The sequence below is a fragment of the Xiphias gladius genome, chromosome 19 (genome assembly GCF_016859285.1).
Source record: "Xiphias gladius isolate SHS-SW01 ecotype Sanya breed wild chromosome 19, ASM1685928v1, whole genome shotgun sequence".
Taxonomy (NCBI): domain Eukaryota; kingdom Metazoa; phylum Chordata; class Actinopteri; order Istiophoriformes; family Xiphiidae; genus Xiphias; species Xiphias gladius.
Window position 1 is genome coordinate 21,297,601 of NC_053418.1, and position 27,309 is coordinate 21,324,909.

A 27,309-nucleotide genomic window follows, 5' to 3' on the forward strand; every position below is an offset into this window, starting at 1 on the left:
TCGGTAGTGATTTCTGTCTGCCTTGAGAGTGCCACGGTAAGCAGTTTTCCTGTGGCAGTCACATGCTCTGGGCTGGTGCTCACAGCCAGCCGTCCCCATCATCAATTCAGTAAATGCAGAAGGTTGTGGCGAGGTGAGACTTCGGGGCACATTTTGTGTTGCACAGGGCAGCCTAGAAAAGCCATAATATAACTGATTTTTAACCTTGGGAAATTACAAACAGCAATGACGATGTGCAAGCAAGAGAGAGCATTTTATTTACCAAAATCATGTTGTATCAAAGAACTCCATTGGTTATCGGTGCCAATGTATGTACAAGTTCTCAAAGCAGATTTAATCAGTCCAAATAGACTCCAGTTCATTATCAGAGGAACAACTCTAGGCCATACCGGTCAAGTTTTGATGAACAGTCCATCACACTAAAGCTAATCAGTTAGTCGATCAATAGAAATTAATCAAACTATTTTTTTTAAGAATCTTTAAGCCATTTTGAAGCAAAAAAAGCCAACCACTCACAGGTTCAAGCTTCTCAATGCGACGATTTGATGCTTTTCTTTGTCATACACGATGGTAAATTAATTAAATGGCTTTCGGTCGAAGAAAAGAAGACATTTGAAGATGCCGCCTTAGACTATGGGCAAATATAACCTGCATTTTCCCACAATTTTCCGATAGTTCATAGAACAAACAATAAATTCATTCATGAAGAAAATAAAGTAAGTGGCACATTAATCAGTAATGAAAATAACCCACGGTTGCAGCCCTACATCACAGATATACTTCCACCACAATTAAATAAGGAAGTATATTAGCACACGACTGATTTTTCACAACACTATGTCTAATGCATGTCCAGTGGTGTAGGAGGAACCCCAGCAGTGAACGTAGGAGAGGCCCTGTTCTGCACGCAGTTTTTTTTAATCTGTCTGCAAACTTTCCAAAAATGGGACTGTCAGATCTGCTTTGCCCCATGATGGAGAAAGCTGATTACAAGGCACCTTACACTGCAGGATGACCAAACAGCCAGCAGCTCTCCCGGAAATGCCCGGGCAGTTGTCCTTAGGCCTCCATATTCAGAGACGAACGGAGAGACCGCATTGCTGCTCCGAGACTGAACTACCCCCCCCCCGTCGGTCCATCCACCACTCTCATAAAAACACTCACAACCACGCCTCCAGAAGCACGCGCACAAGCGCAGGCTCAGACACACCTCCTCCTTTCCCTCCATCACACACAAACACACACACACACACACACACACACGCACACACAAAGACACAGGCGTATGTGAGAGCATCGCTGGGTGGACCAGACAACATGTAAGGCAGCATGAAGGACGAGTGCTCTGCTCCGGGAGGCTCACAGCAGGTGCGGTAGGGCCGAGGCTGCACCTCGGGGAGATCCGGCTGCTGCTCCACCATGTCCACCGCCTCCGATCGGCTCGCTGCTGAGACGGTAAGGCCCCTCGGCCGCTCGCGAAATCGTTCATGTCCAAACTCAGCCGAACTCATCCCCCGTGGCTTTCTGCCTCCCCGGCGGGCTCCGTCCTGATTTGAACCCGCGGCTTCTCTCTCTCTCTCTCTCTCTCTCTCTCTCCCCGCGGGTGATGTCATTCCGAGGCACTGGGTCAGCCACAAAGGACGGAGGGCCGTCCGTGCCGCAGCGCCCGAATAAGAGGGGTGCCCGAGTGCGTTGGAGCGAGTGTTCGGTGACGCTTCGAGGCTGAGCGCGCCTCGGTGTGGCCCCGTGGGGAGGGCTTCAGGCGAATCTGCACCGCGTTTGTTATTGTCTGGAGATCCGTCCGAACGGGTGGGAAACAGCCTCCGAAGTTGTTTGAGTAGTTGGTTTTAATTGGGATGCAAATGAGCATGATCCCAGTTGGTCGTAGACCGCATGTAGAACCGTAACCTCGTACAACACAAACATAGCACAGGAAAATGCAGCCTTTAGCAATTCATTTAGATTTTCAGTTCATTCTTTTTCAGACTGAGATCTTGCCCACAACTCCAGGAGTGTTTCATGGTTTCTTTGCTGTGTGCTGTAGCCATGGAGACAGTATGTGGCATGTGGGTCTTCCCGCTTGAGCCAGAGGTGCTTGTGCTAAAGTATAGTCCGTCTATGGAAGAACGGCCTCTGACCATGAAGACCAATAAAGGAAGCAATGCATGCGTTTAGTCGGTCTAAGCATCTTGTCCTGTCCTCGAATTCTTAACAAAAAAAAAATAAATCTGCTATGTCTGAGTGATCAAACACTTCTGTAGAGGAAAAGCCTAAATATTTCTACAGGGACTTAGAAGTGTGGTCAACAGTAATGTAATGGTGACCTTTCTGTAGACCTACATAATTAATTCTGATATTTTATTAATCTCCTATGGCATTTACACGCTGTAGCATTCCTTTGCAGTGCTATTTGTACACTATCATTGCAAAGCCATTCATATCTCCTTTGACAACATTATTTGATACGACTTGATGGGGAGCTGAAAGCTATTGTAATGTATCAAAGCTGGGACGCCGTTTGAGAAAGATTGATTGTGGTAGTGCACTACTCACCCTTTGCATCATGCACCTCATCAGCCCTATTTGTTACACTGTATAACACAATGAAGTCTCATCAAGACCCTCATTAGCTTGCTGACGCCTCACCTCATTCATTTGAACCTAGAGGGATAAGAAGACTGACAGTAAGATGGATTTAAGTAACTTTATTCTTGTTTAGTGGCAGAAAGTTTGAACATCATTTCCACACTCGTCACTAATAGGATATTAATAATGCATTGCTTTCTGCTATATTGGCACAAATCACACAGATTTAATCCCAGATTGTATTCCTATTCTAATAACATTCAAATATCAATAAGACGTTACTGACTGTAGTCCCAACAGTGATAAAAAAGCTGATTATTGTATGGTATGTAACGTGTAATTTTAAGAATGGCATACATTTGGGAAAACTGTAGTTTTCACAGGCTTTGAAAAACTAGGGACATTTGCTCTTAAAACTACAATACATTTCCTTTCTACATTGTTATACAATTGTTGAATTTAACATGCCAAATCGATACCTAGAATATCTGAATTACTTGTTCAGCTCAAACATTCAGACTTTACAATAGTATTTACTATATCAAAGTTAATGGAATTGCAGAATTGTAATCTTATAAGCAAGAAGAAGCTGAGTATAAAATTGAATATTCTAAATTTCTGTGAGTCACTTCTTCAGTAGAATAAATAATGCTTTTATGCAGCTATAGCTGTTTGTTTCTTTTTATTAAGAGCAGCAAAATATACACGGATACCCTACAATATGACTTGGAACAAGAAATTCTAACAAACCAAGCAAAGCAGTGAATAACAGTGTAGGTTTGTCTGTCGAGGTTGCTCGTGTATGAACAGACATGATACTGAGGTGTGTTGTGGAGACGTGACAGGGAGATGGCTGGTCAGTCCTCTCTTATAACGATGAACAGATGGCAACTCAGGGTTAGCTCGTGGGTGAGTGCCAACAAAAAACCCCATGTGTGTGACACATAAAAATCCATTGTTGAAATTAGCGTTTTGTCCATGATATAGACCTAAAAAATCTTCTGGATGTTCTTTAGGCAGACATAGAGAGCAGTTGTCTGTGTATTATTTATTGATAAGATGTGAATAATTTAAACAGTAGAAAACAAAAATTCTTTGTTGCACTGATTTTCTTTAATTAGACATTGTAATAGTCATCTACTGAAACTCAAACAAATTTATCATAGCAATTTTGTTTACACTGCTCACCAATACAGTCAGTAATTGGTTGTAGTAATTTTCTTAGATGACATTTTCATTATAAATCAGAAATAGTTGAAAATAGATTAATTTTTATCGTCTGAAACCATGTTTAAAGATTATCCCTCAAACAAGTTTTCTAAGTGAAATTAAAAAGGAAGACTTTTTTTTTTAACAGCAATTAGGTGTAATATCATGTAAGTTAATTTTTGCATTTTCTTTTAATAAGAAAACCCTCTAGGTACAGTGCAGACTACACTGACGTGAAAACAGCTCATTTTAGCAGACAGTGTCTCCAGTCCAAATAAAGCTCATGTGTTACCTTTTATTGTAGTTTGGTTACATACATGCTATTACCAAAAATATATTAAGTTAACTCAAGATTTTAAAATAATGACTGGTTATTAAGTTGCTCAGGTACAATGTTGTGTTGTAACTGTTGGCAATAAATCTCCTATTAACTTGGCTAGTAAATGATCACCTACATATGTTAAATGTATACCCAATCATCTTTAAAGGAATCAGACCAAAAGGGTGGTTTTTTTTGTAAAGGTTTGCTTAGATCAATATAAATTAAATGTACTAAAATGATTTCAACATATAATACGAAATTTGGTTCACAGACTAAGCAAATATTAACTGTTGCTAGTGTGTTCTTTATACAACTTATTGTCTGTCTTTTTTTTCTGGGCTATAAACCTATACACATATTGAAAGTGCATTCAGTTGTATTTGTTTTATCTCTTTCCATAGGCTGTGTTGATCTTGAATCACACTAAATGGAGAGCACTGAAGTTCCTTTAAGATGACACGGACACATCCCCCTGATTTACTGGCATCGACTCTATATCGGAACATTACTCTAAATCCCATCACAGACCACTCCATTTCTCTCTACTCCTCCCGGGAATGTGACTTGAAAATGATTGATAAACCAGAGATCATCAACAAAAGACACTGCCGTAGCTTTGACTTCATTGAATCACTGGATGACCCGCAGTCCTTCTCTTCCTCAATGGAGTACCCTTACAAGAGGACGGAGCATCAGACATTAAACAAAGATCTAATGTGGAATGGACTAGATCAACAGGGGCATCTTCGCTTTTCATCTCCTGATCTGTTTAACACCAGGCAGTTCCAGCAGCACACCAGCCAAGACAAAACGAGCCATCTTATATGGTCGGATTCTAAAAAGAGAACAAGATCTAAAAGTGCTCCAAGAATTAAGGCCACCCTCACTCCTGTGCCCATCTCAGTATCTCCTCCCGGAGCCAGGAAGGGGAGGGATGCACTTCAGGCTGCGTCAGATACCTTGAGGACTTCTGAAACACATCGAGAAGCCTACTCCTCAAACAGGGCCTTTTTGAATGAGGTGCATCCTATCAAACTGCAGCCTCATTCTCCCCTCTATGTCTCAGACTGTTTTGAGGAGGACAAACCAGATAAACCAGCCATAACCCCTCATGTCAGGTGCCGTGTGGACATTAAACCAGATGCTGCTGTACTGCAGCACACATCTAGGCAGGTTCCCAATGTAAGGACTGAGCATCTTTGGCAGAGATACTCCCAGGCCAGTAGCAGTAGAGGTTTGTATGTACCACGGCAGGTTGTCTCCTCGCCAACGCCCACTCCAAGCGAATGCTACAGTGGAGATTTTAGACAAGGATACCATTACACCACCAGAATGTCTCCCATCTCTTACCAGCATCTAGACATGCGTAGAATGCCATCTTCAACAGCACCATATCTGAGTCAAGAACAAAGAGCTTACTCAAATCCTAACATACCAACCAAATTTTTCTATACAGAGGACCCTGTTCGGTATCCAGTCCATCCCTATTCTAGAGCATACTTTCAGGATGACCGGTCCAGTTTAACCAGCCATGGTAGTACAATGACTAGTCAATATGATCCAAGGACTCGATGGGTGCACACCCTTCCCGTCAGGTCCTATTACACAGACAACTTATCCAACCGAGACCCAGCACACTCTGTATATACTAGGCCTTACTCCACAAGTGAGGCAGGATCATACTTTTCTCAAACTCCATTGTCTAGATCTTACTATGGAGAGGAAGACCGGTTCAATCCGTACCATATGAGTAGCTCAAGGCTGTTTTATTCCAAACCGTTCAGCTCTCCTGGGGAGCAGCACTTTCCAACAAGGCCATATCATACAGAGGGTTGTCGACGCCCTCAAATGTCCCAGGCCTTTTCAGATGACTGGTATCGCTCGAGTATATCTGGTTACTCTAACCAGTCCTCTCAGCACACACCACCAAGAGCAAGGCCAGACCCCAGTGTACCCCCGTGGTTTACTAGCAGCTGTGTCGAGACAAGTAGACTAGGAGCAGAGGCCAAAAACCACTCCAAGTCTTGGGACAATATTCTATATCCACGGCAGGACAGAGAGCAATTAGTGCCTCGTGGACGAAGCTATGAAAACCTGTTTTACCAAGCAAGGCATGGAGCACCCTCTGATGTTATGTCTCAACCTGTTATACTTAACCTTTCAAGTTCGCCAAGGCGCTACGCTGCACTGTCACTCTCCGAAAACTCACTGGAGAGGGGCTCAAGCAATCCGTGGAAGAATACCAAGAGCGGACACTGGTTTGTAACACCTGAGATCACCATAACAGACAATGACATATGTGCAGCCAACACCAAGCGTCGTGATTTGCACTCTGTCAGCTGGGATACGTTGGACGGTGAAAAGACAACATCTCCGAGAGTACTGCATCAGAAGCAGCCATCCACCACAGCAGACATAACCAAAGACAAGAAACACAACAACTTCTCCCTCCAGCAGAGTCTAGAGCAACTGGATGAACTCTTAGCTGATTTGGTTGTTGATTACAAACCACCAACTAGCAGAAAGTCAAGTGAAGACCTTTTGGTCCACCTAAAACAGTTAATAACTGAAGACGATGACAAACACAGAGGCTCTTCTGGACTTGAAAACTTAGGATGTCTGAATAAACAGCTCCTGTCCTCTAAATCCAGCCCTGACGCAATTAAAGACCCTGATAGTGGGTTTGATGCCTTACAAAGGAGTGCAGAAGAATGTTCTCCAGACCACAGCACAGATGAAGACGACACTATGGTTTGTGCTAACAGGAAGTGCAAGCGGATTGAGAATATGTTCAACGCCTGCTTATACTTCAAATCATGTCACAGTTGCTACACCTTTTACTGCTCACGAAACTGCCGCAGGGATGACTGGGAAACCCATAAAGAGACCTGTCTATATGGTCGTGTCAGCAGTGTGTGTCGACACACTCTTAAGTTCTGCAGAGAGAATTCAGAGATCCACAAAGCCTTCTCTCGCATTGCTAAAGCTGGCTACCTCTCCAGAGGGAGAGGTGTTCTCTTTCTTGGTTTTGCTAATCCAGAGACAGCTGACAACTTCCTGCAAGTTGGGCTCGAGAGCCTCCTCATGTCTCCCACATACTTATCTCTCAGAGAGCTGGATGGCTTCAAGGACAACCTAGGTGAATACTGCAAGGAACTGCAGACGGCAGGTAATGAGTACGACCCGAATGAATGTTTCCTTCTGAATGTATCCATAGCTGTTGGTGAACTAGTGCCTAATAGACCTTCACCAAGGGTCCAAGCACCAACAGTTCGAAAATATGCAAAGGTGTCCTTGGCTTCCTCAAGCCCCGACAAAAAGGTACTCAAGAAGGATAGTGAAATGGAAACGCTCATCCTCACTCCGCCTCCAGGCACACCAGACATTGACAAGGAGGGGGAGGAGGGAAGAAAAGCCAGAGAGGTGTGCTTTGTCAATATCCAGCGTGAGCTCAGGACCAGGGGAGTCTTCCTTCGTCACGAGTACCCCAAAATCTATAATCAGCTGTGTGAGTTTGTGGAGACCAACAAAAGGTTCACTCCTACTACGATTTATCCAATAGATAAGAGAACAGGGAAACAGTTTATGTGCATGATCATGGCTGCATCTGAGCCAAGAACACTGGACTGGGTGGGTACCCCTCATCTCTTGGATGACATTATATAGTATAGCACTAAATAGTAATGATAATGATGTCAGTACACTGTATGTACATACTGTAAATACATGGTGTGATTTAGCAAATTGAACACTGATATGGAAAGATGTGTGTATATCTCTCTTTCTCTTATTTCCCTCTGTTTCCATACACACAAACACTCATACACACATAGACACACACACACGAAGTACAGTATATACACACACTTTTAGAAGTTGCCCTATGTTGTTTTTGGCTAGTTTTGATCCTGTTGCACTCAGAAGAGTTAATAGCCTGCATGTAGACTAGGCACAATCCCAGTTATCCAGGTGTTTAAGATGTGAACATGTATGATCTGTGCAGTTTCTGCAGACAATGTATGAAGCACACAATATTTATGAAGTACACAGCTCATTGCCTCCACATTATAGTAGGTACAGCCTGGTCTCATGTTGTAACAGTCACCCGCTTTTTAATTTCTCCAAGAAATGTTATATCAGAAATTTACATTATACCTTGTTACGGTGGTTGTAATATTACAACAGTTTATTAGCACTTAAGTATTATTTCCTAAGTATACTGTACTTGTGTGGGTATTTTTTTATAATTGCTATATTAGTTATCGTTTGATAGGCAAAGAAGTACAATCAAATGACCCATTTGTTTTCCCAATTCATTAAGAATTTTTGTTGGAACTTATGTCATCTCGTGATAAGACTTGATGTCATCTTCGTATAAATTGCTTTGTTTGAAAGTGGCCTTCAGTCGAAAAAAAAATGCATTTGACACAAAGCAATGTATAGGTTTAGCTATTTCTAAAAGCTTGAAAGCTCTTGACTTAGGTTGTTTGAACTACCATTCTAAATGAACAATTATTTTGCTTAAAGGCATGTTATTTATATTCAGGTATTTTAATATGGATATTGCTTATAATTAAATTTATTATGTTAATGAGATACATTTGATGCTTAGAAATGTAAGAGGTATATTATATATATTGAATATTAGATCATTTGAACATCATGACCTTGAGACCCTGTTGTAACTAATACCACAGTATGTTCTTTAACAATATGCAATAAAAGAGCAACCTTAACATCTATATTATAAAACCCTATTTTATATTGATATTGAATAATTCCTTGGAGCCAAGAGCTGCAAAGACTTTGTTTGCACTAAAACATAAATTATAAAAGAAGAATGTTAACATAGCTAACATAGCTGCAGCCCTGAACACAGATATGATGACATGCCTGCTTCTGCTGCCATTGTTGACTGATATAAGGTTGCTCTTTTACTTGATTATATATATCTTTGTGCAAGACCTTCCTTAACTTTCTATTTTGTGATGTTTATAACCTATATATAAGTATATAATAAATGGAATTTAACAAGTGACCTTGTGGCTTTGCATTTCTCCTCCAGAGTACTCCTTATCAGGCATTTGAACGGAAGGGTAAAATAATATAGTTCCCATCAATAGGATAGACATTGAAATTGATCAAAATGTCTGAAGACATCAGTCACTTGTCCTTTTTGCTCTTCGGCTGCGATTTTTAAGATTTCACACAGCATTTTGTGACGCACATGCAGTATTCAAACAAGAAAAATAAGGAATCAACCCCCTCCCTTAAAAAGTAGAGAGACTAGGTAAATTACACAAGAATTCAGGATTACTTTTTATTTAGCTTTGTATTAAGTACAAAACAGCTGATTAAATTTCATTATTTGACTCCTCCTCTCTTGATCTACCTCTCTTGAAGTCAAGATTTTGATCTGTCAGCATTAATACAAGAGTGTATGACACGGACATGAAAACAGTAAATACAGGTTAAAGACTAGGATATGAGGGGTGTGGTGTGGAGCACACTTCTATAGTTCAAGCTTTTAATAAGATACGTCGACTAACATTTCAACCAACAACATGTAAATTTGCATGGGTAAATCTGCTCTGATTGAAGACATGCTGTTTTTCGAAATATTACTTGCTGCTTAATGCAATCTTGAACTGTCACTGTGTGCTCTAAGCCACCCTTTCTGCTGAGACAGTGCCTTGAGTTTTAAATTGGCTGCTATGTGGCGACTGCCTCATCCTTTTTGTTCTACGAATGTGCTGTAATATATCTGATTAATGCTACTGTGTTGCTCAGTCAAGGATTTAATGTTTCCTCATTCTTCTATGTTATAAGACCACCGCCTAGTGGAACAATGCATGTATTACTTCGATCTAAAACAAAAAAAAAAGCAAAGAAAAAAAAGTTCAGTCCTACAATATATAATATGCCTTCTATCTGCATCTTGCTGTCTTTGTTGGAAAAACCTTCCTTTCAAAATATCAAAATGAAAAAGTTTTGCCTGTGTTATTTAATCACAACATATTGTATTTATAAATCATTATGATTTCCGTCAGACTGTTATATTCAAGGCATTAGTACTGTTTATGCATTTGCTGAGACTTTGAACAGCCTGAATATTTTGCTGTAATGATCTCTTGTTGGAGTTTCAGTGTGTGGCTGTATCGTGAATTCAAGTCAAGCCAACTGTGTTCATAAAGAGTCAGTATAACAGTACAATTATTATGAATCGCCTATATAGACACACTCAGACATACACACACAAAAACAAACAAACCAAAAAACACTAAAACAAACCAAAATAGGAAGAATTCACAAATCATACAGCATTATAACAAATTAGATTCCCATCAGATGTATTATCCAGAGAGACGGTGAGCCATTGTTCTTTTCAGTGTTTCACCATGGGATTTGCTTACTCTCGTAAGTATTCATCTGATTGTTTCACAGCTCTTAGTGGATCGCAGTATGTCTCAGTTCTCAATATCATTGCGAGAAGCCATACAGAGGTGCACTGTTTGGCCAGGATGGTTGCCAGTATATTCAGGCATATCTAAGGGGTATTAGTACCACAAGTTTTGTTTTTACAAATAAAATAAAATCAAATATTAATCCAATGCTGCAAAATGATTTTGTCACACAGGATCCAGACAGATTCACACTCTTATTATTTACAGTATTTGCTGTGAAAAATCTCACTAAGTATAGATTGATATTTCAGAAATAATAGGAAGAAGTACATGCTGCTCTATAACCATCAAGACAAACATTGGTTATTTCAACAAGTGAGTACAGCAATCGTATTTAAGCACATTGTAAGCATAAGAACTTGAACTGATTCGATCAAAAGAGATATTTGATTTTTTGCAGTATTAATGAATGCATGACTGATATTATCCAGTAGGACGGGTTTTCCAACGTGTGAAACAAAATCACAAAGAATTGAGTTATAGTTTTTAGTCTTCCGTTTAAACAGCTGTAGGATTTTTTTAGAAACTCGCTCTCTGTCTTGCATATTAGAGCAATAACATGATGTGAAGGTCTGTTTTCTATATTACTATAAAATCTTCCTTTAACAAACTGTCGCGCATGCGGGCTGCGCCGGTCTCCTCGTGATGACAGCAAATGACAGTACTGTTCGCTCCTGCAGAAGCCAGTGTGCGACGGCTAACCGCCAACAAACAATTCCTTTGACTCGAGAAATCTTTGGATTGGCCGTGTTTAGGGAAACTGTGAACAACCAGTACACCCTATTTACGTTTGGTAAGTTGCCGATTTTACGTTAGCTTCTTGTCTTGATCAGATTTGACCACTCAGGAGCTTGTAGCCGAAAGCTAAGCTAACGCAGCTAACTAGCTCATCATTAGCGTAACCTGCTTGACTAGCAAACGTTAGCCGAGTGTAACTTGGTTTACGCTAGCACGCTGCTAGGTTAGCCTAGTTCACTAGTTTGCTCTCTGTGCTCAAATCGGTGCAAACACAAGTCCCTGTTGACTGGTTCTGATGTAACAGATGGGTTTCTTGTGTCACTTTCCTTCATAGCCTTTAGCTGACCCAACGTCAGTTACATGCTGTATTTAATATGATTTTCAGCTCATCTAAGCCACCTCAATCTAGCAACCAATCGTAACAGACATTAACTTAACCTCTCTCATCTTGGTTTGTTGGCTGCCTAGCTTAATCTTTGTTGGCTACTACACAATCAGATCAAGGACACTATAAACTCGCAATTTAACGTTAGCTTCACATTAGACTGTTTGAGCTATTTGTGTTAAATGTATCCTAACCCCACCCATTCAGTCGGTGAAAGGAATGTCTAAAGTTTGAGCCTAATAACATAAGCATTCAGACCTAGTGCTTGTAAGGCCGTGAGATATAATAGAACACCGTTATTTAAAATCATAAATGTTTAAACACTGGGTATTACTGTTAGCTCTTTGTAGCATAGACGTAATTATCTCCCTATTTTGGCCAATAATTCTGTAGTAGTTAGCAAAAATAAGTAAATTGCCAAATGTTAGGCGTTGCTGCTTCTCTCCGTTTGAGGTCACCATAAATTGAATACTTTTTTCTTTTTACTGTTTATCAAACAAATTAAGCTAGTCAAAGACCTAGAGGTTCAGTTAACCTAAATCATGAAAATAAGGACTGATTACAAACCAGATATACCGTCATTACCTCCCACTTTGCTCTCATCTGTGCAAAAGGAGTAACATTTTTTTTTTCCTAGTGTGGAAGCCAAATGCTGACACATTACATTTACTTGTAATCATCATGCCTTTATATCATAGCTCCAGTAGTCAATTTCACTAATTTGCTTTTCTTTGATGATAAAGTGTTAACCAGCCAGGGCTCAATTGAAATGACTTTATTCCTCTGTAGTAATGACTGTGTTGCTGGGAAATGAGGTCTCCTCTATGGCATGTGAGTGGAATGACTTAAGTTCAAGTGATCACATTTTTTTTCTTGCAACTGGATTTATAATAATTCCCAGTCTCATTCATTACTTCAAAGTGGGTTCATGTTTTCCTGTCAGGATGCATGATACTGAAAGTTTTGCAGATAACTGAAAATGGGGTGATGCAGATGACAACATTAATGTTTGTTGTACATGGCAGTACTTCTATTGATGCTCTTTCCTCTTGTGGTGTTCACCTGATGCTTGGTTTTCTATGTGTTGAAGTCACTACTTCATTAATTGTTGTCCTAATTTATTACTAAACTCTTTACTGTTTCATAATATCTACAGTCACTGTTGTAGATGAGTACTAATTGGTCTACGTTAAGAGTATATATAACTGTAGAGCTGGTGGTGGTATGACAGCTGCTGTGCAACTTTAGCATTTTGTTATGGGTACAATGTTTGTGGTTCGTTATAACACAGTGTTAATCTGGTGTTGTCATATTTTCTTAAAGCCAACTCACTCAATATTTTGAATGGTCAGTCACTCATCAGATTGGATGGGAACCATGACCTGGGGCACAAGACATGGTTCAACCCGCCTTTGTGGGTTCTTCAGAGGTCCTTAAGACTAGGCTCAAGTTGCACCTTCTCCCCCAACAGACACCAAAACTGTTGGTGCACTCTGCTGCTCCTAGAGTAAAAAAAACCCTCTATGTTTAACACGAGGAAACTGCCCTCAAGGCAGCAAATAAGGTGTCAGTACCTGTGTGAAACTGGGTTAAGTTACATGTTACCTGAGTTTAAAGCACAATCCATGACATTTAACTGGTAAACAGTGTTTAATGTTAATGGTAAACACTTTTTATCCATAAAATTTTCACATAACACACAGTGATTAACTACATATCCAGGTTGATAACAATAACAGTTGGTAGGAATTCCGGCTTAAACACTTTTCTTGGCACAAAGTGGAGGAGCCTTTGAAATGGGACAGGTCTTGTCTGCCCTTCATGCTGTATTGGGTCTAGACACCTGGCTTTAGGAAGATCCAGACCCTGAATTGGGACATGGCTTGTGTGTGTATTGTGTCTTTTTTCTTTTTGCCACCACTACTGCTTCTTGTGTCACAGACAGTGGACATTCTGGTTAAATATTCCTTTGGGGCAGTGGTGGCCTTGAGGCTGGAGAACTGGGTTAGTGGCCAGAATATCGCTCCTTCAGTCCCCAGACTGGCAGGATACATCTAGAAGGGGAAAGTGAAAGAGTAGTGCTTGTCTAGTACTGACCATCAACCCTAAGAGTCTGACCAAACACTTAATGCCAGCTTTCATATCTTGCCAGTTTTCGATGACTTATTTTACGGAAGCATCATGGTCATTACTCTAGAATGTATTAAGGTTCGTTACCCAGCCCTAGTAGTGGGAAAGATAACTCATAAACCTCGAGTATCTAGAGCCCAGTATTTGCTTGCTGAGCAGTGTAAGAAATTATCTAGAAGAGAAGTGTGAAGAGGATGTTGAACACCTTTTGTAGAAAGTGAAATCCTTTGAATATCTATAAAAAGCACCTTGTTCCGTGTGTGTGTGTGTGTGTGTTATTGTGTGTGTGTGTGTGTGTGTGTTATGCGTGTGTGTGTGTGTGTGTGTGTGTGTGTGTGTGTGTGGGTTATTGCGTGTGTGTGTGTGTGTGTGTGTGGGTTATTGCATGTGCGTGTGTGTGTGTGTGTGTGTGTGTGTGTGTGTGTGTGTGTGTGAGATCATGGAGTGGGAGGAGTGGGCTGTGTTCCAAACACCTTACTCTGGTGCTGTGATGTTTACCTACATTTCTTTTATAAATAGTGTTGTTTCTTGCTTTGCATCTAAAAATAATTTTGAACTTTTTAATTAAATAATTTTAGTGGGACTTGCCCTGGCATTTTAAATCCTGTTTTTTCTCTTTGCCCTGCCACTTGTCTCTTATGCTACCTTGTTGTTATAATAATGGTGCTTACAAGGATGCTGTGGTTGAACGATTGGTCCTCTTGTTACTCATGTTAACAGTATTCAGTGGCTGTCCTGTCAAAACTACGATCATTGTCACACAACTCAGAAGTCTGAAGATTATGCCTCATTTCACATTCTCTGTTGTTTGGTTTCGCTTCTACTTTAGAGTTCCTCATTGCTGTCCATAACTGACTCACCAGGTAGCTCTGTGTAGTGACTTGTATTGGAGCTGAAAGGCACAGGAGGCCAATGGCAAATGGCAGTTAACCTCTCTGCTAGGCACTTAATGGTCTAGTTGCTTTTTCACTTCCTTTCCAAGTATGTGAAGAATGCGCTTATTCAGGAACATGAGTGTACACATGGAAGTGCACCATGAGTGTACTTGTCAGCCAGTTACCTGTCAGTTCATTCAGATATAAAATGGAAACAAAAGAAACCAAAAAAAAATACTTATTTGCCTTTTATATAACCCTAAGCCTTTTATATATTATATCCAGATGTATTATTCTAGACAGGTCCAAAATGTAGATCAACAGCATCAACATCTTTCTTTAAATGAAACATTCACAGTGCTAGAACATTCTCTGAGGTTTGTCTTACTTAAATGGTTAAAAATGCCAAAAATTTTAACTTTCTCTAACCTCTATAATGTGATTATTTGTTGGTTTTCTTAGCCTTCTGTGTAGTAAACTTAAAGATTCTGGTTTTGGACTCTTGGTCAGACTAGAGAGCAATTTGAAGACTTCACCTTGGGTTCTGGGAAATTAGTGATGGACATTTTTCACTAATTTCTGACATTTTGTAGACCAAACAATTAGTTGAATAATCAAGAAAATAATCTTCAGATTATTTGATAATGAAATGAATCATTTGTTTCACCCCTTGTTGTAACCCAACTCAAGTCATCACCACTCATTTCATACGCTCATCACCTGTAAAGCAGGTCCACAAATTCCTGGACTGGAACAAAGCTAATAGTTCTTTTGCTAACACTTTACCTTAGGTCTCCTTATTTAGCATTTAAAGACGCTATATAAAGATTTAATCAGTGGTTTATAACACACTATAATGCAGTAGTACGCAGCTAAAAGGACAATTTCTGTTTATTGTTTTTATTCATGTACAGTATTTATCAGCAATAATAACTCCTATGAAGATAAATTTTAAATTATTACAACTGTGATTTAGTACATTGTCATACAGAGAAAAATTAAAGGTAAAAACCAACATAAAATGTCTTAGTAGTGTGTTGAGCCACCATGAGCCACCAGAACAGCTTCAATGGACCTTGACATTGATTCTACAAGTCTCTGGAACTCTGCTGGAGGGATGAACACCATTCTAACAAAAGATATTCTCTCATTTGGTGTTTTGATGATGGTGGTGGAGAGCGCTGTCTAACACGTTGGTCCATAATCTCCCATAGTTGTTCAATTGGGTTGAGATCTGGTGACTGCAAAGACCATAGCATATGATTCAAATCATTTTCATACTCATTAATCCATTCAGTGAACCCTCATGCTCTATGGACGAGGGCACTGTCATCCTGAAAGAGACCTCGTTTATCAGGATAGAAAGGTTTCATCATAGGATAAAGGTGATCGCTCAGAGCAACTTTGTATTGATTTGCGATGACCCTTCCCTCAAAGGGAACAAGTGGACCCATACCATGCCAACAAAATGCCCCCCACAGCATAACAGAACCACCAGATCCCCTCATTGTAGGGGTCAGTCATTCACGCCTGTACTGTTCTCTTGGTGTAACCCAGACATGTGTACACCAAGAGAACAGAACACACTTCTCCATATATTCACGCACTTGTCGAGAATATGGGGAAGGATGACTCATCTGACCATTAAATCTTGGTTTTATCAGACCAGAGAATCTTGTTTCTCACAGTCTGAGAGTCCTTTGGGTGCTTTTTTGCAAACTCCAAGCAGCTTTCATGGTTCTTTCAGTGAGGAGAGGCGTCTGTCGGTGCCCCTCTGCCATGCATCCCAGATCGGTTGATTGTTGCAGTGATGGTTGTCCCTCTGGAAGTTGCTCCCATCTCCACACAGGATCTCTGGAGCTCAGCCAGAGTTACCATTGGGTTTTTGGTCATCTCTCTTACCAAGGCCTTTCTCCCTAGATTGTTCAGTTTGGCTGGACTGCTAGGTCTAGGAATAGTCCAGTTTGTTCCACACTTCTTCCATTGAAGATTTATGGAGACTATTTTGCTCTTGGGAACCTTCAATGCAGCAGAATTTTTTGTGTAGCCTTTCTCAGACCTCTGCCACGAAACAATCCTGTCTCTGAGGTCTGCAGGCAGTTCCTTCGACCTCATGGCTTTTATTTTGCTTTGATATGCATTGTCAGCTATGAGACCTTATATAGACAGGTGTGTGCCTTTCCAAATCATGTCCAATGGAATTTACCACAGTTGGGCTCCTGTCAAGGTGCAGAAACATCTTAAAGATGATCAAGAGAAATGGGAGGCACCTGAACTAAATTTCAAGTGTCATAGCACTTGAAATTTGAATACTTATGTCAATGTGATTTTTCAGTTATTCCTTTTTAATAAATTTGCTAAATTAGCTTTTTCATTTTGAGGTATTGAATGTGGAATGATGAGGGGAAAAAATGAATTTAAATAAATGATTTTAGCATTAGGCTGCGACATAACAAAATGTAAAACAAAAAAAAGAATGGGTATGAATACTTTCTGAATGCACTATAAACAAAGTAAAAACAAATCTGTTTATAATGATGTGAAATAATGAAAAGCAACACATTTTAAAAACTGTTATTAGCAAATGTTTGATGTTTTGCTCGTAAATTACTGAATGACTGATTGCTCGTGAGGTTGTTTATTTTTTTCATTGATTGATTGCAGCAGGCAGCAGTCAAGTTTATCATGCGGTAAGGAGCAGCTGTGCCTTATGAAGAATTTCTTGACACTAAAAATGTGCAGTTTTCTCCCCAAACCACAAAATAAAACACTTGTTGTGTCTTTGTATTAGAGTGATATTAGACTAAAATGGATCTTTATACTTGACCTGTTTTTTTTTTTTTGTTTGTTTGTTTTTTTTTTTCCAAAAAATGATGACAGTAAATATATCACAGTAAATGGAGATCAGTATTCACTGCTTTTTCTTGGTTTGCCAAATGGAATTCGATGTAGAGCCTATCATTATGTGTGTAAATCTGCATAACCAATTTAATTTGTTTGGCATATCAACTCTAACGCTTCGGTTGTCTGTTAGCTTGTGAGCAATGACACTGCCTTGCCGTCATTCCCACTCTCAGGCAGTTTTCTTGAGTCTAGTCTCATTCTCCTCCCAGAGCCCTAACTCCACAGTTAAATCTGTGTTTGCTATGTTAGCTACCAGCTACAAAGAGGCTTTTGTGCAAAGGATTCACCAAGAAATCATTCAAATTTCATGCACTTGGCTTGGATTGTATGTCTTGGCTGTGTGTATCTGGAAAAGGAAGAGTGATTTGCATATTCAGCTGTGTAGCGTATTCTGAAGCTTTTGAAAAAGCATGCTTTTGCTGCTGTTGTTGGGCCAGTGTATGCAACACACTGAATGCAAATGATCCCTTCCCTTGCATGACGTTAGCATCATGTGTGAACTAGTTTTCAGCCAGACCTTTACAGAAAAGGAAATGGTTTCCTGCTTTTCCTTTGAGTACATTTACGTTTAAATGCAGGGTAACTCAAATAATCAATACTGACACTGTTTGCAAAAAATGATAGTAAGGATGTGGTAACGCAAGTTTAACTTCTGTATAGTAAAAGTAAACCACTAGTTCCGAATGCTAACTTGCTTGGTTTCATTGAAGCGTTTATTTGGTAACAGACAAGACCACATGGTTGACTTACCCACAGCAATGTTGCAAGTCTCATGCTAGAAAGTTACAATAATGACATACCAATAAAATAACAAGAAAAATGCAGTTTTTCCTCTCTGATTGGTGGTAGCTGCCAGACAAAACTCGTTGCAGTTCAGTGCATTGAAGCTTAATTTGGTACTCCAGCTGTTTAATAATTTGCTTCTGTAAAACAGGGGGATTTACAGGAGACAAATTAACCAAAAAGAAGGTTAAATTTGAAGCATCAGATATCATGACTTTTAGTCCCTAGTAGGGGTCAATCTCCAGAAACACTGGATCCTATATTTCCCATAATGCAACCAATAGCCTCATTTCATTAGACCCTCTCTGCCTGGTAAATTCCCACTTCTTTCAAACTCCATGTTCTGTTATAAATTTGTCATCTCAAAGCACAAACTGATAATAACCCGATGATGTCAGTAGAGTTATGATCGCAGACTTGACAAAGAATATCCAGAGCCACAGTGGACGCTGTACACATTCACAAGTAAAAAGACTTTTATATGTGAAATATATGAAACTGGTAGAGTTCCGCTTTAACACAGCTGACTCTAGAAACTTTAACTTTAAATAGCTAATGTTACTTTGGTCTGACATTTGATGAAAGCTTATTTGAGCTTTTGTTAAATTTGCGATCCACATATTCACCTCACTTACCTTTGTGTTTTAGTCATTTACCTCTCTGCCTGCGTGACCTGGTGAAGATGGTGAAGCCAGACATCCACACTCTGGCCCACCACCTGAAGCAGGAGCGGCTGTACGTGGCATCGGAGAAGCAGCTGATCCAGAGGCTCAACAGTGATGTGCTGAAGACAGCTGAGAGGCTCTACCGGGCCGCATGGATCGCCAAGCAGCAAAGGATCAACCTCGATCGTCTCATTCTCACCAGGTCAGACCCACTATCGTGATTCATTCTGGCCTCAAAAAGGAATAGTAAAAGGAAGTACAGATGTGGAGCCTAGACGTGGCCAGCCTAGTTTAGCATATAGACTGAAAACGGGGAGAATTGGCTAGCTTGGCTCTCTAACCTCTTTAATCTCTACCCAAACAGAAATGTAAAAATGACAATTTGTAATTTTAGGGGAAGTTATGAAAGTTATCATTTGCTGTTACATGCCAGTGATTTGTGGCACTCATGCCAACAGAAAGTAATTTTACGTAAACGACTGAGAGCAATTTACAGTGGCAAAAAAACGTGTGAACCCTTTGGAACTACCTGGTTTTTTTCCATTCATTGGTCAGAAAATATGATTTGATCCTCATCTAAGTCTATATAAGTATATACAAACACAACATACTTAAGCTATAACAATTATAATCTTTGGTGTCTTTATTGAACACACCCATTTGACAGTCACAGTGCTGGTGGGGAAAAAAATAAGTGAACCCTTGGATTTAATAACTGGTCGAACCTCGTTTGGCAGCAATAACCTTAAACAAGAGCTTTCTGTAGCTGTGGATCAGACCTGCACAATGTTAAGGGGGAATTTTGGAACATTCTTCCTTACAGTAGCTCAGTCATATAATTAGGCTGTCTGATGTGAAGCAGCTTAGTCCGTGATGTTCTGCCATGTACACCATGCTCCAACCAGCATGCACCAAGATTCGCATATGGTAGACTCATAAACATAGATGTTAACTAGCTCCAATTATGCATACATAAAGACAATTCTTGATCGTAAGTTTTCCCATCAGCTAATGCTTCTTGTGAACAGCAAACTCAAAATGTTTGAGTTTTTAATAAAGCATAGTAGTTCTAACTCACACCTTCAATCTTTATTTTATTAACTGGACTTCAGGCTTGGTAATTCTTGAGTTCACTTAGCTTTTGCTGATGTCATTAGCCTCTGGGTTCACATACTTTTTCCAGCCTACACTGTGAATGTTTGAATGATGTACTCAATATGGGCAAAAACAATACAATGATTTGTGTGTTATTAGTCGAAATTGATTGTGTTTGTCATAATTGTAACTTAGATGAAGATCTGACCATATTTTAAGACAAATTTATACATAAATGCAGGCAAGGGTTCACTTACTTTTCATGCCACTGTATGACGTCAGTGAATACTTGAAATACTGCTAAATGCCAATATTTTACCTTAATTTTGGACTTTTTAAACATGGGTTCAAATGCTAAAACACAAAATTTGAGGATGTCTTGAACATTTTCCAAATGTAAATTCTATAGGCGTCGGTACAAATGCTAAGATAGAAACTCAGGAACACAAATACAAGGTCAAGTTACTGCAGTTTAGATCAATTGTCCTAAAAGGAAGACTACAGAGCCAGAGCAGAGTCTTGATCATTGAGCATCTGATTTAATATATGTGTAAAGATGGATATATGTTGGATTACGAGCTGTCCACCATTAAAAAAAAAACAAACAAAAAAAACACGCTAAGATATACTTTTAGAGCCACCGCATTTATAGGTGGGAAGGAATTGTAAAACGAAAGCAATTGTTGGTACAAGAGATTTTATATGATGCATATTAGAAATGAAACAACTCTTGTCTACAGTGCGGAGGCCTCTCCAGCTGAATGCTGCCAACATGCCAAAATGCTGGAAGACACACAGTTTGTTGATGGCTACAAGACTCTGGGCTTCCAGGAGACAATCTATGGCGAGTTTTTGGCCCGGTTGAGGGAGAACCCTAGACTGGTGGCTTCGTGCCTGGTGGCTGGAGAGAGGCTGAACCAGGAGCACACCCAGGGGGTCATTCATACAGTCTTCACCTCACTTTATGGCAACTGTATCATGCAGGAGGATGAGAGCTATTTGCTACAGGTCAGGGGCCCTACCTCTCTCTAGTGTCACACATTAGAAACTGTTTAATTGCTTCTCAGCGAAATGAAATTTTTTTTAACTGGTGCGTGTTTCTTTCTTGCCAACTCCCAGGTGTTGCGGTACCTGATAGAGTTTGAGCTGAAGGAGAGTGACAACCCTCGCCGTCTGCTGCGACGGGGAACCTGTGCCTTCAGCATCCTTTTCAAGCTTTTCTCCGAGGGCCTGTACTCAGCCAAACTCTTCCTCACTGCCACCCTCCATGAACCCATTATGCAGCTGCTGGTGGAAGATGAAGACCACTTGGAGACGGACCCAGCCAAGGTTACAGAGCGCCTCACTCCGGCCCAGCAGGAACGCTTTGGAGAGAAAGGCTCTGAGGGCTACAAACAAAGGGTGCAGGCTGCTGTGGAGGCCAATGAAGCAAAGCTGGTAGCTTTGGTTAACAAATTTATTGGTTACTTGAAGCAGAACACCTACTGCTTTCCCCACAGCCTGCGCTGGATTGTGTCCCAGATGTACAAGACGTTGTCATGTGTGGAGCGTCTCGAGGTAGGTGAGGTGCGCACCATGTGTACAGACCTGCTGCTGACCTGCTTCATCTGTCCAGCTATAGTCAACCCGGAGCAGTATGGTATCATCTCCGACGCCCCTATCAATGAAGTTGCCCGCTTCAATTTAATGCAGGTAAGTGGCGCAGCAATTTTTCTCTTGTACACACTTTCACACGTGGGTGTCATTCTATGGTAGACTGATACTACATTATGTTTTGTTACACAGGTGGGGCAGCTTTTGCAGCAGTTGGCCATGGCTGATGATGATGCAGACCCAAGGCGGAAAAGCAGTTTGTCTAAATTTGATAAGGTGTGTGTAACCAGTGTTATGTTTTTTTTGTTTTTGTTTTTTTTTCTTTTAAAGTTCCAGCTTCATTTCCCGATATTTACCTTTCTGGGTCTCTGTCTCCAGAGTTGTGTTGCTGCCTTTCTGGATGTGGTGATTGGAGGAAGAGCAGTCGAGACCCCACCCATGTCCTCGATGAACCTTCTAGAAGGCCTCAGCAGGACTGCAGTCTATATTACGCATAATCAGCTGCTGGCACTAGTAAGCTCGTCTGCTAGTGATATCCAAATTTAACACTTGTATTTGAATTGTTATGTAACACGACAACAATACATACTAAAACTGCCAAGCTGGATCATAGGCAGACCAGGTCATGTGATAGCACTTTATAGTACGGCATACATTTTCATGTTTTAAAGCATGGCAGGCATTTGCAGATTTCCTTGAAACCACTCAAAGTAATTTCAAACACAGACTTCATGTACACTGGGTGGATATGAAAATAACAAAAATGCCCAACAATACAAAGCTTAGCATTAAACTACCTTTTGGTAATGCCCAGAATTTGTAGTTTTTTGTTGAGATTAGGGGCATTGTTTCATTTCTATTATTAAATTTTAAGGGGATTTTTGCTGAGCAGATATCTTATTACAGTACATGCCCTCCAGTCAGTGTTGTTTGTGTGTTTCTTGTGACACAAGAAAGAATCACATTTTTAATAAAGCTACACAAGTGAGTCTCTTTGACTTGAATGTCAAAAGAAGTATGTGAAAGCTTTAATAGACATGTGATAAACATAGTTGTTGTAAGTGACTTTCAAGGTAACCGTCAGAGATGAAAAAAGACTAAATAGTCCCTATCTCAACTGATGATGAATAAATTGCTATCACAGCAGAAATGTGACAGGAGGAAGGGTGTATGCATCAGCCTACCTCATAACCTCAGTGTGACCTCATCTTACATTATACCTTATAAAGTCACTTTAGGCAACTAAAGTGACTTTTGGTTTATTTTTGTATGAAAGCTGTTTGTGACTTTGGTGCTGATTCTTTCCTTCCACTCATTGCAAAATACCCTTTGGCAGGGAACTCAAATAAAGCCATGTGTAATTTCACACTTTCTGCCGGGCAACAGTTTAGATTCGTGTAGAACAAACTCAGCAAGCACAAACTCATTATCTCACACCCTTCCTCAGAGTACCTGTTGACATCCACGGACTGATTTATTGTGATTGTCTTAAGAATCACAATTTTCACTTCCTGTGTAGGTCGACTTTGTGCGGAGTGTGACTGCAGGCGACCATCTCCGGGAGGAGGAACACATGGCTCTGGAGAACCTGCTGGCCAATGTGCCCCAGTCTCGAACTGTGAAGAGCAACAGTCTGGAGCTCACTCCCTCCAACACCCCCCAGCTCTCCCCGGCTACCACCCCTGCCAACAAGAAGAACAGGCTCCCCATAGGTACCTACCTCCACGGCCTCTAAGCCTCTGCCTTCCTGCCACTCTGGTTTTAGAACAAATGATAGATGTATTGAGAAATTCTAAATGTGAGGATCTGAAGAATCTTTCCCTTTATAGGAATATCACAATTTGAAACAAGGACTAGAAGATAGAAGTGTAATATATTGTCTAATGAGAAGCAAAACAAACAAGTAGAGCTGAGTGGTGATGGCTAGCGAAAGGCCTGTGTGTTATAGGAAGCTAATGAGCTTCTTCTCAGTTTGTTATAAAGATAATTAGCATGGCCTGGATTGAGGCTCAATTACATAAATGACAACCAATTAAATTACCAAATATAAATGGACTCATTTTAATTGGAATGGATGGAAAAGATGCATAGTCTACCTTCATTAGCATTTTCAAGACAAATGATGCTGTAGCAACATCCCCTTAATTAGAAATGAACCACTTGTGCTTGCTTCTCTGAAATATGACATTTATATACACAGTCTTTGACTTGACACTTTAAATACTTTGAATTCTGAGATGTACTCTGTATTCTTTCTCCAACTCCCTACCTTGTCCTTCTCCTTTCCTCCTGTGCTGCCACTGAATGACCAGGACAACACTTAGCTGCTATAACATCCTGGGACCCCACAACCACCACTCTGTCTGCTCACATTCCATTAGTAACCCCTTTTGGTGGGTAGCCTGTCAGTCGTGTTTAGAGCTGGAGAGAACTTAATCCATGTATCTGTTGTTTCACCCAGTTAACACTCATCTAGTCCACCCTCCTAGCTGCATAGTAACCACCCTGCCTCGCCACTGTTAACTAGTACTTTTCTTCCATGTGCTCTCACCATGCTTGCTTTGCCTTGCACAGTGCTTTGGCTCATGATTAGAGCTAAGATGTTTTTCCACTCATTATGTTTTCTAAGTTTTCCCTTTCTTGCTTCCTCATTCAGTGGAATATGGCTATTCATTACCAGGTAGAGTTGGGAAAAAAAATCTATCTTCCACCTTTCGTCCTTCTAGTCTGTGCCTGAGTTGTAGTAAAAATAAAGGCGACACTAGTGTAGTTACTTTGTGCGATGATGGTGGTTGTGATGGTGTAGTTGTGTTCTTAATAGCCCACTTGGCATCTACTCTGTCCTATTATTTTGACAATATCAAGTAATTTGATCATTCTTGTTAATGAATGGATTGAAGCACATGTAGGGAACAGTTTCAGATCTTCTAAAAATGCTCAATAGAGGTAATGTGTTGTTGAAGGGTGTATCATACAGTATAACAGCATCCTTTACATGTTTAAACATGTTTAAACTGTTAAGTGGCTCATGCACTTATACTTTGATAGACACATTGTTCATGAAAACCACTTACCTAGAATGAGTGTGATGTGGTCATATTTCTTGAATTTGTTTATGTATTTTCCTGAAACAATGGGCAAAGTGAGTACGAGGCATCCCATGCAATTCCAGGACCTCAAGGAACTTGTACTGTACCTGTACTTATTTGTTCTTTTTAATTTTTAAAATATATCCAGTGGATAGAGCTATAGAGTCAGTGCCGTGTGTTATAGCCTCAAAAACATAGGGTTAACATATGTCAGAACTGCCTTTACAGTGGTAAGAATGTCACATGCTGCTTGTCAGACCTGCCATCTTATTCCCAGAAACACTGTGGAAGCAGGTCCCTTAGTATTTAAACATGCACAGAGTACCATGTTTCAATGCAGGTCATGCAGACTGAGTGAGTGAACTTAAATCATGTTACATGTTAATATTAATGTTATTATTTTTATGTGTGAGTTTTTATAAATTCTATACAGTAGCATTGCTAAAATAATTTAGTTCAAATAATACGGCTACCATAGCAGCTTTTATTTTCTAGAGACATTGTGACCAGGCTATGTTCTTTTATGTGTATCTGTTTTCAGCGTAACTAGTGAACTTTGCAAATACCATTTTCATATTTGAAAAACTTTATTTTCATGCTAAAAGAAAGCTCAGCCCTTATTATTGTTGTCTAACATCTAGAAATGAGTTAAACTTGTCTTTCATGTTACACCAATGTGACGAGGTAAGAATTCAAAAGGTAACTTTTGACATTTTGTTTGTGAAACCGATAAAGCCATTGTGACAGTTACAGGCATCACATTGGTGTGACGTACTAGATGACAGTCTTAGTTGTCTAGTTTCAAGCTTTGGGCTAAAGCTGTTCATTTCACAAATACTGTTTGGTTGTTTGGTGAAACATGAATTTCTGAATGTATTGCAAAACAAACAACATATTTTGGTTTAAACTATAGTCACACATGTTGTTCTTTAGTTTCCTCTGGATGTAACAATCAGAATATAACAGTGGTTCCCTACTAATTCCATCCAACCCACCAACCAGCAGCTGCTCGTAGCCGCAGCCGTACCAACATAGCCCAGGAGGGGGAGGCAGAGGCCAGCTCCCAAGAGTCCTTACAGGAGCTGATGCCAGAGGATGTGCTGGTGATTTCACTAGGAACTGGTCATCAGACTGTCCCCGGGATGATGTCAGAGAATGAGGTAATGTGACTTAAATGAATGTACTCATTTGCAGGAGAGATGATGATGTGATAAATTCAATGCAATATTTTTTTTCTGTCACCGAAGGGGGGAGTAAGACTTTCTAAACTAGGGGTCATGCTTGTTGTAGTGCTTAGTGTGTGCTTGCAATGTTATGCAATTGATATTCTCATGTAAAACTAACTCCCTGATCCAAATGTAATTGTCTTCTCCGGAATGACACATTGGCAAATCAACTTTGCAACCAAACATAACTTTTATAGATATGTGTGTGTCTGTGTCACACACACGTGTATATATGTGGGTCTGTGTCTCACACACACACACACACACACACACACACACACACACACACACACACACACGCACACATATATATATATATATATATATATATATATATATATATATATATATATATATATATATATATATATATATATATATATGTGTGTTTAAGGATGCACTTCCTCTCTCTACCGCTCGCTAGGTTTTGAATCTGCAGATGGCTGATGGGGCCCAGGGGGATGGCCATGCTGATGATACCAAGCTGCATGGTAAACCAGACAAAACCCTGCGCTTTTCCCTCTGCAGTGACAACTTGGAGGGCATCTCAGAGGGTCAGTCTGCAGTTTGACACAAGCTAAAACATGAGAAAAACATTCTGAAGCTATGTTTTCTTTTATATTTTGAAAGCAATATCAGAAAACTTGGAAAGAGAGTGCATCATTATGATTATTTTTTGTCTTTTCATACACAGTTATGGACAAAAACAAAATAAACAATGCATTCTGCATAATGCGCTTTAAAATTACACTCAAATATGAATTTTTATAGGTCACAAGGTCATAAAGGGTCACTGTGGCCTAAAAGCTGCTTGAATTATGAAGTCATTTTGTTACCATGTGTATGTTTTTATTTATTCATTTTTTTCCTCAGGTCCATCCAATCGTTCTAACTCTGTGTCATCTCTGGACCTGGAGGGAGAGTCTGTCTCTGAGCTGGGAGCTGGACCATCAGGTAGCAATGGGGTGGAGGCGCTACAGCTTCTGGAGCATGAACAGGGTATGTTTGTGCATGTGTGTCGAAATGTTTCTAAAACATTAGGTAGAAAACTTCATGTATCTTATCTTTTTAGATGAAATGCTAAAAAAAGAAACATTTCCACAAGCAAGGTTAGTCTAACATACTGTCTACTTCAGCCACCACTCAGGACAACCTGGATGACAAACTCCGCAAGTTTGAGATCAGAGACATGATGGGTCTGACAGATGACCGGGACATCTCTGAGACAGTCAGCGAAACCTGGAG

General features: G+C 40.1%; 2 protein-coding genes across 3 annotated transcripts in view; both read left to right on the plus strand.

The window, feature by feature from the left end:
* Positions 1 to 1,402: 1,402 nt before the first annotated feature.
* unm_hu7912 (un-named hu7912) lies at positions 1,403 to 7,783 on the plus strand. Its single transcript, XM_040155761.1, has 2 exons — positions 1,403 to 1,455; positions 4,519 to 7,783. The coding sequence occupies exon 2, from the start codon at positions 4,571 to 4,573 to the stop codon at positions 7,781 to 7,783; it is 3,213 nt and encodes a 1,070-aa protein (XP_040011695.1). The 5' UTR covers positions 1,403 to 1,455; positions 4,519 to 4,570.
* A 3,433-nt stretch (positions 7,784 to 11,216) lies between these two features.
* gapvd1 (GTPase activating protein and VPS9 domains 1) overlaps positions 11,217 to 27,309 on the plus strand; it is a 33,425-nt gene continuing 17,332 nt past the window's right edge. The window contains exons 1-11 of one of the 2 annotated variants that reach the window (XM_040155141.1): positions 11,217 to 11,374; positions 19,045 to 19,263; positions 20,897 to 21,164; positions 21,276 to 21,848; positions 21,942 to 22,025; positions 22,128 to 22,262; positions 23,269 to 23,461; positions 25,841 to 25,998; positions 26,489 to 26,618; positions 26,938 to 27,063; positions 27,201 to 27,309. The exon at positions 27,201 to 27,309 is cut by the window's right edge and continues 65 nt beyond it. In XM_040155141.1, the coding sequence (XP_040011075.1) occupies positions 19,079 to 19,263; positions 20,897 to 21,164; positions 21,276 to 21,848; positions 21,942 to 22,025; positions 22,128 to 22,262; positions 23,269 to 23,461; positions 25,841 to 25,998; positions 26,489 to 26,618; positions 26,938 to 27,063; positions 27,201 to 27,309 (1,961 nt within the window). In that variant the 5' untranslated portion in view covers positions 11,217 to 11,374; positions 19,045 to 19,078. The remainder of the gene's footprint in view (positions 11,375 to 19,044; positions 19,264 to 20,896; positions 21,165 to 21,275; positions 21,849 to 21,941; positions 22,026 to 22,127; positions 22,263 to 23,268; positions 23,462 to 25,840; positions 25,999 to 26,488; positions 26,619 to 26,937; positions 27,064 to 27,200) is intronic. The other variant, XM_040155142.1, reaches the window with a different exon arrangement.

What these genes read in the sequence shown, in the direction of transcription:
- unm_hu7912 (XM_040155761.1), top strand. Translation starts at nt 4,571, where the DNA reads ATGACACGGACACATCCCCCTGATTTACTGGCATCGACTCTATATCGG.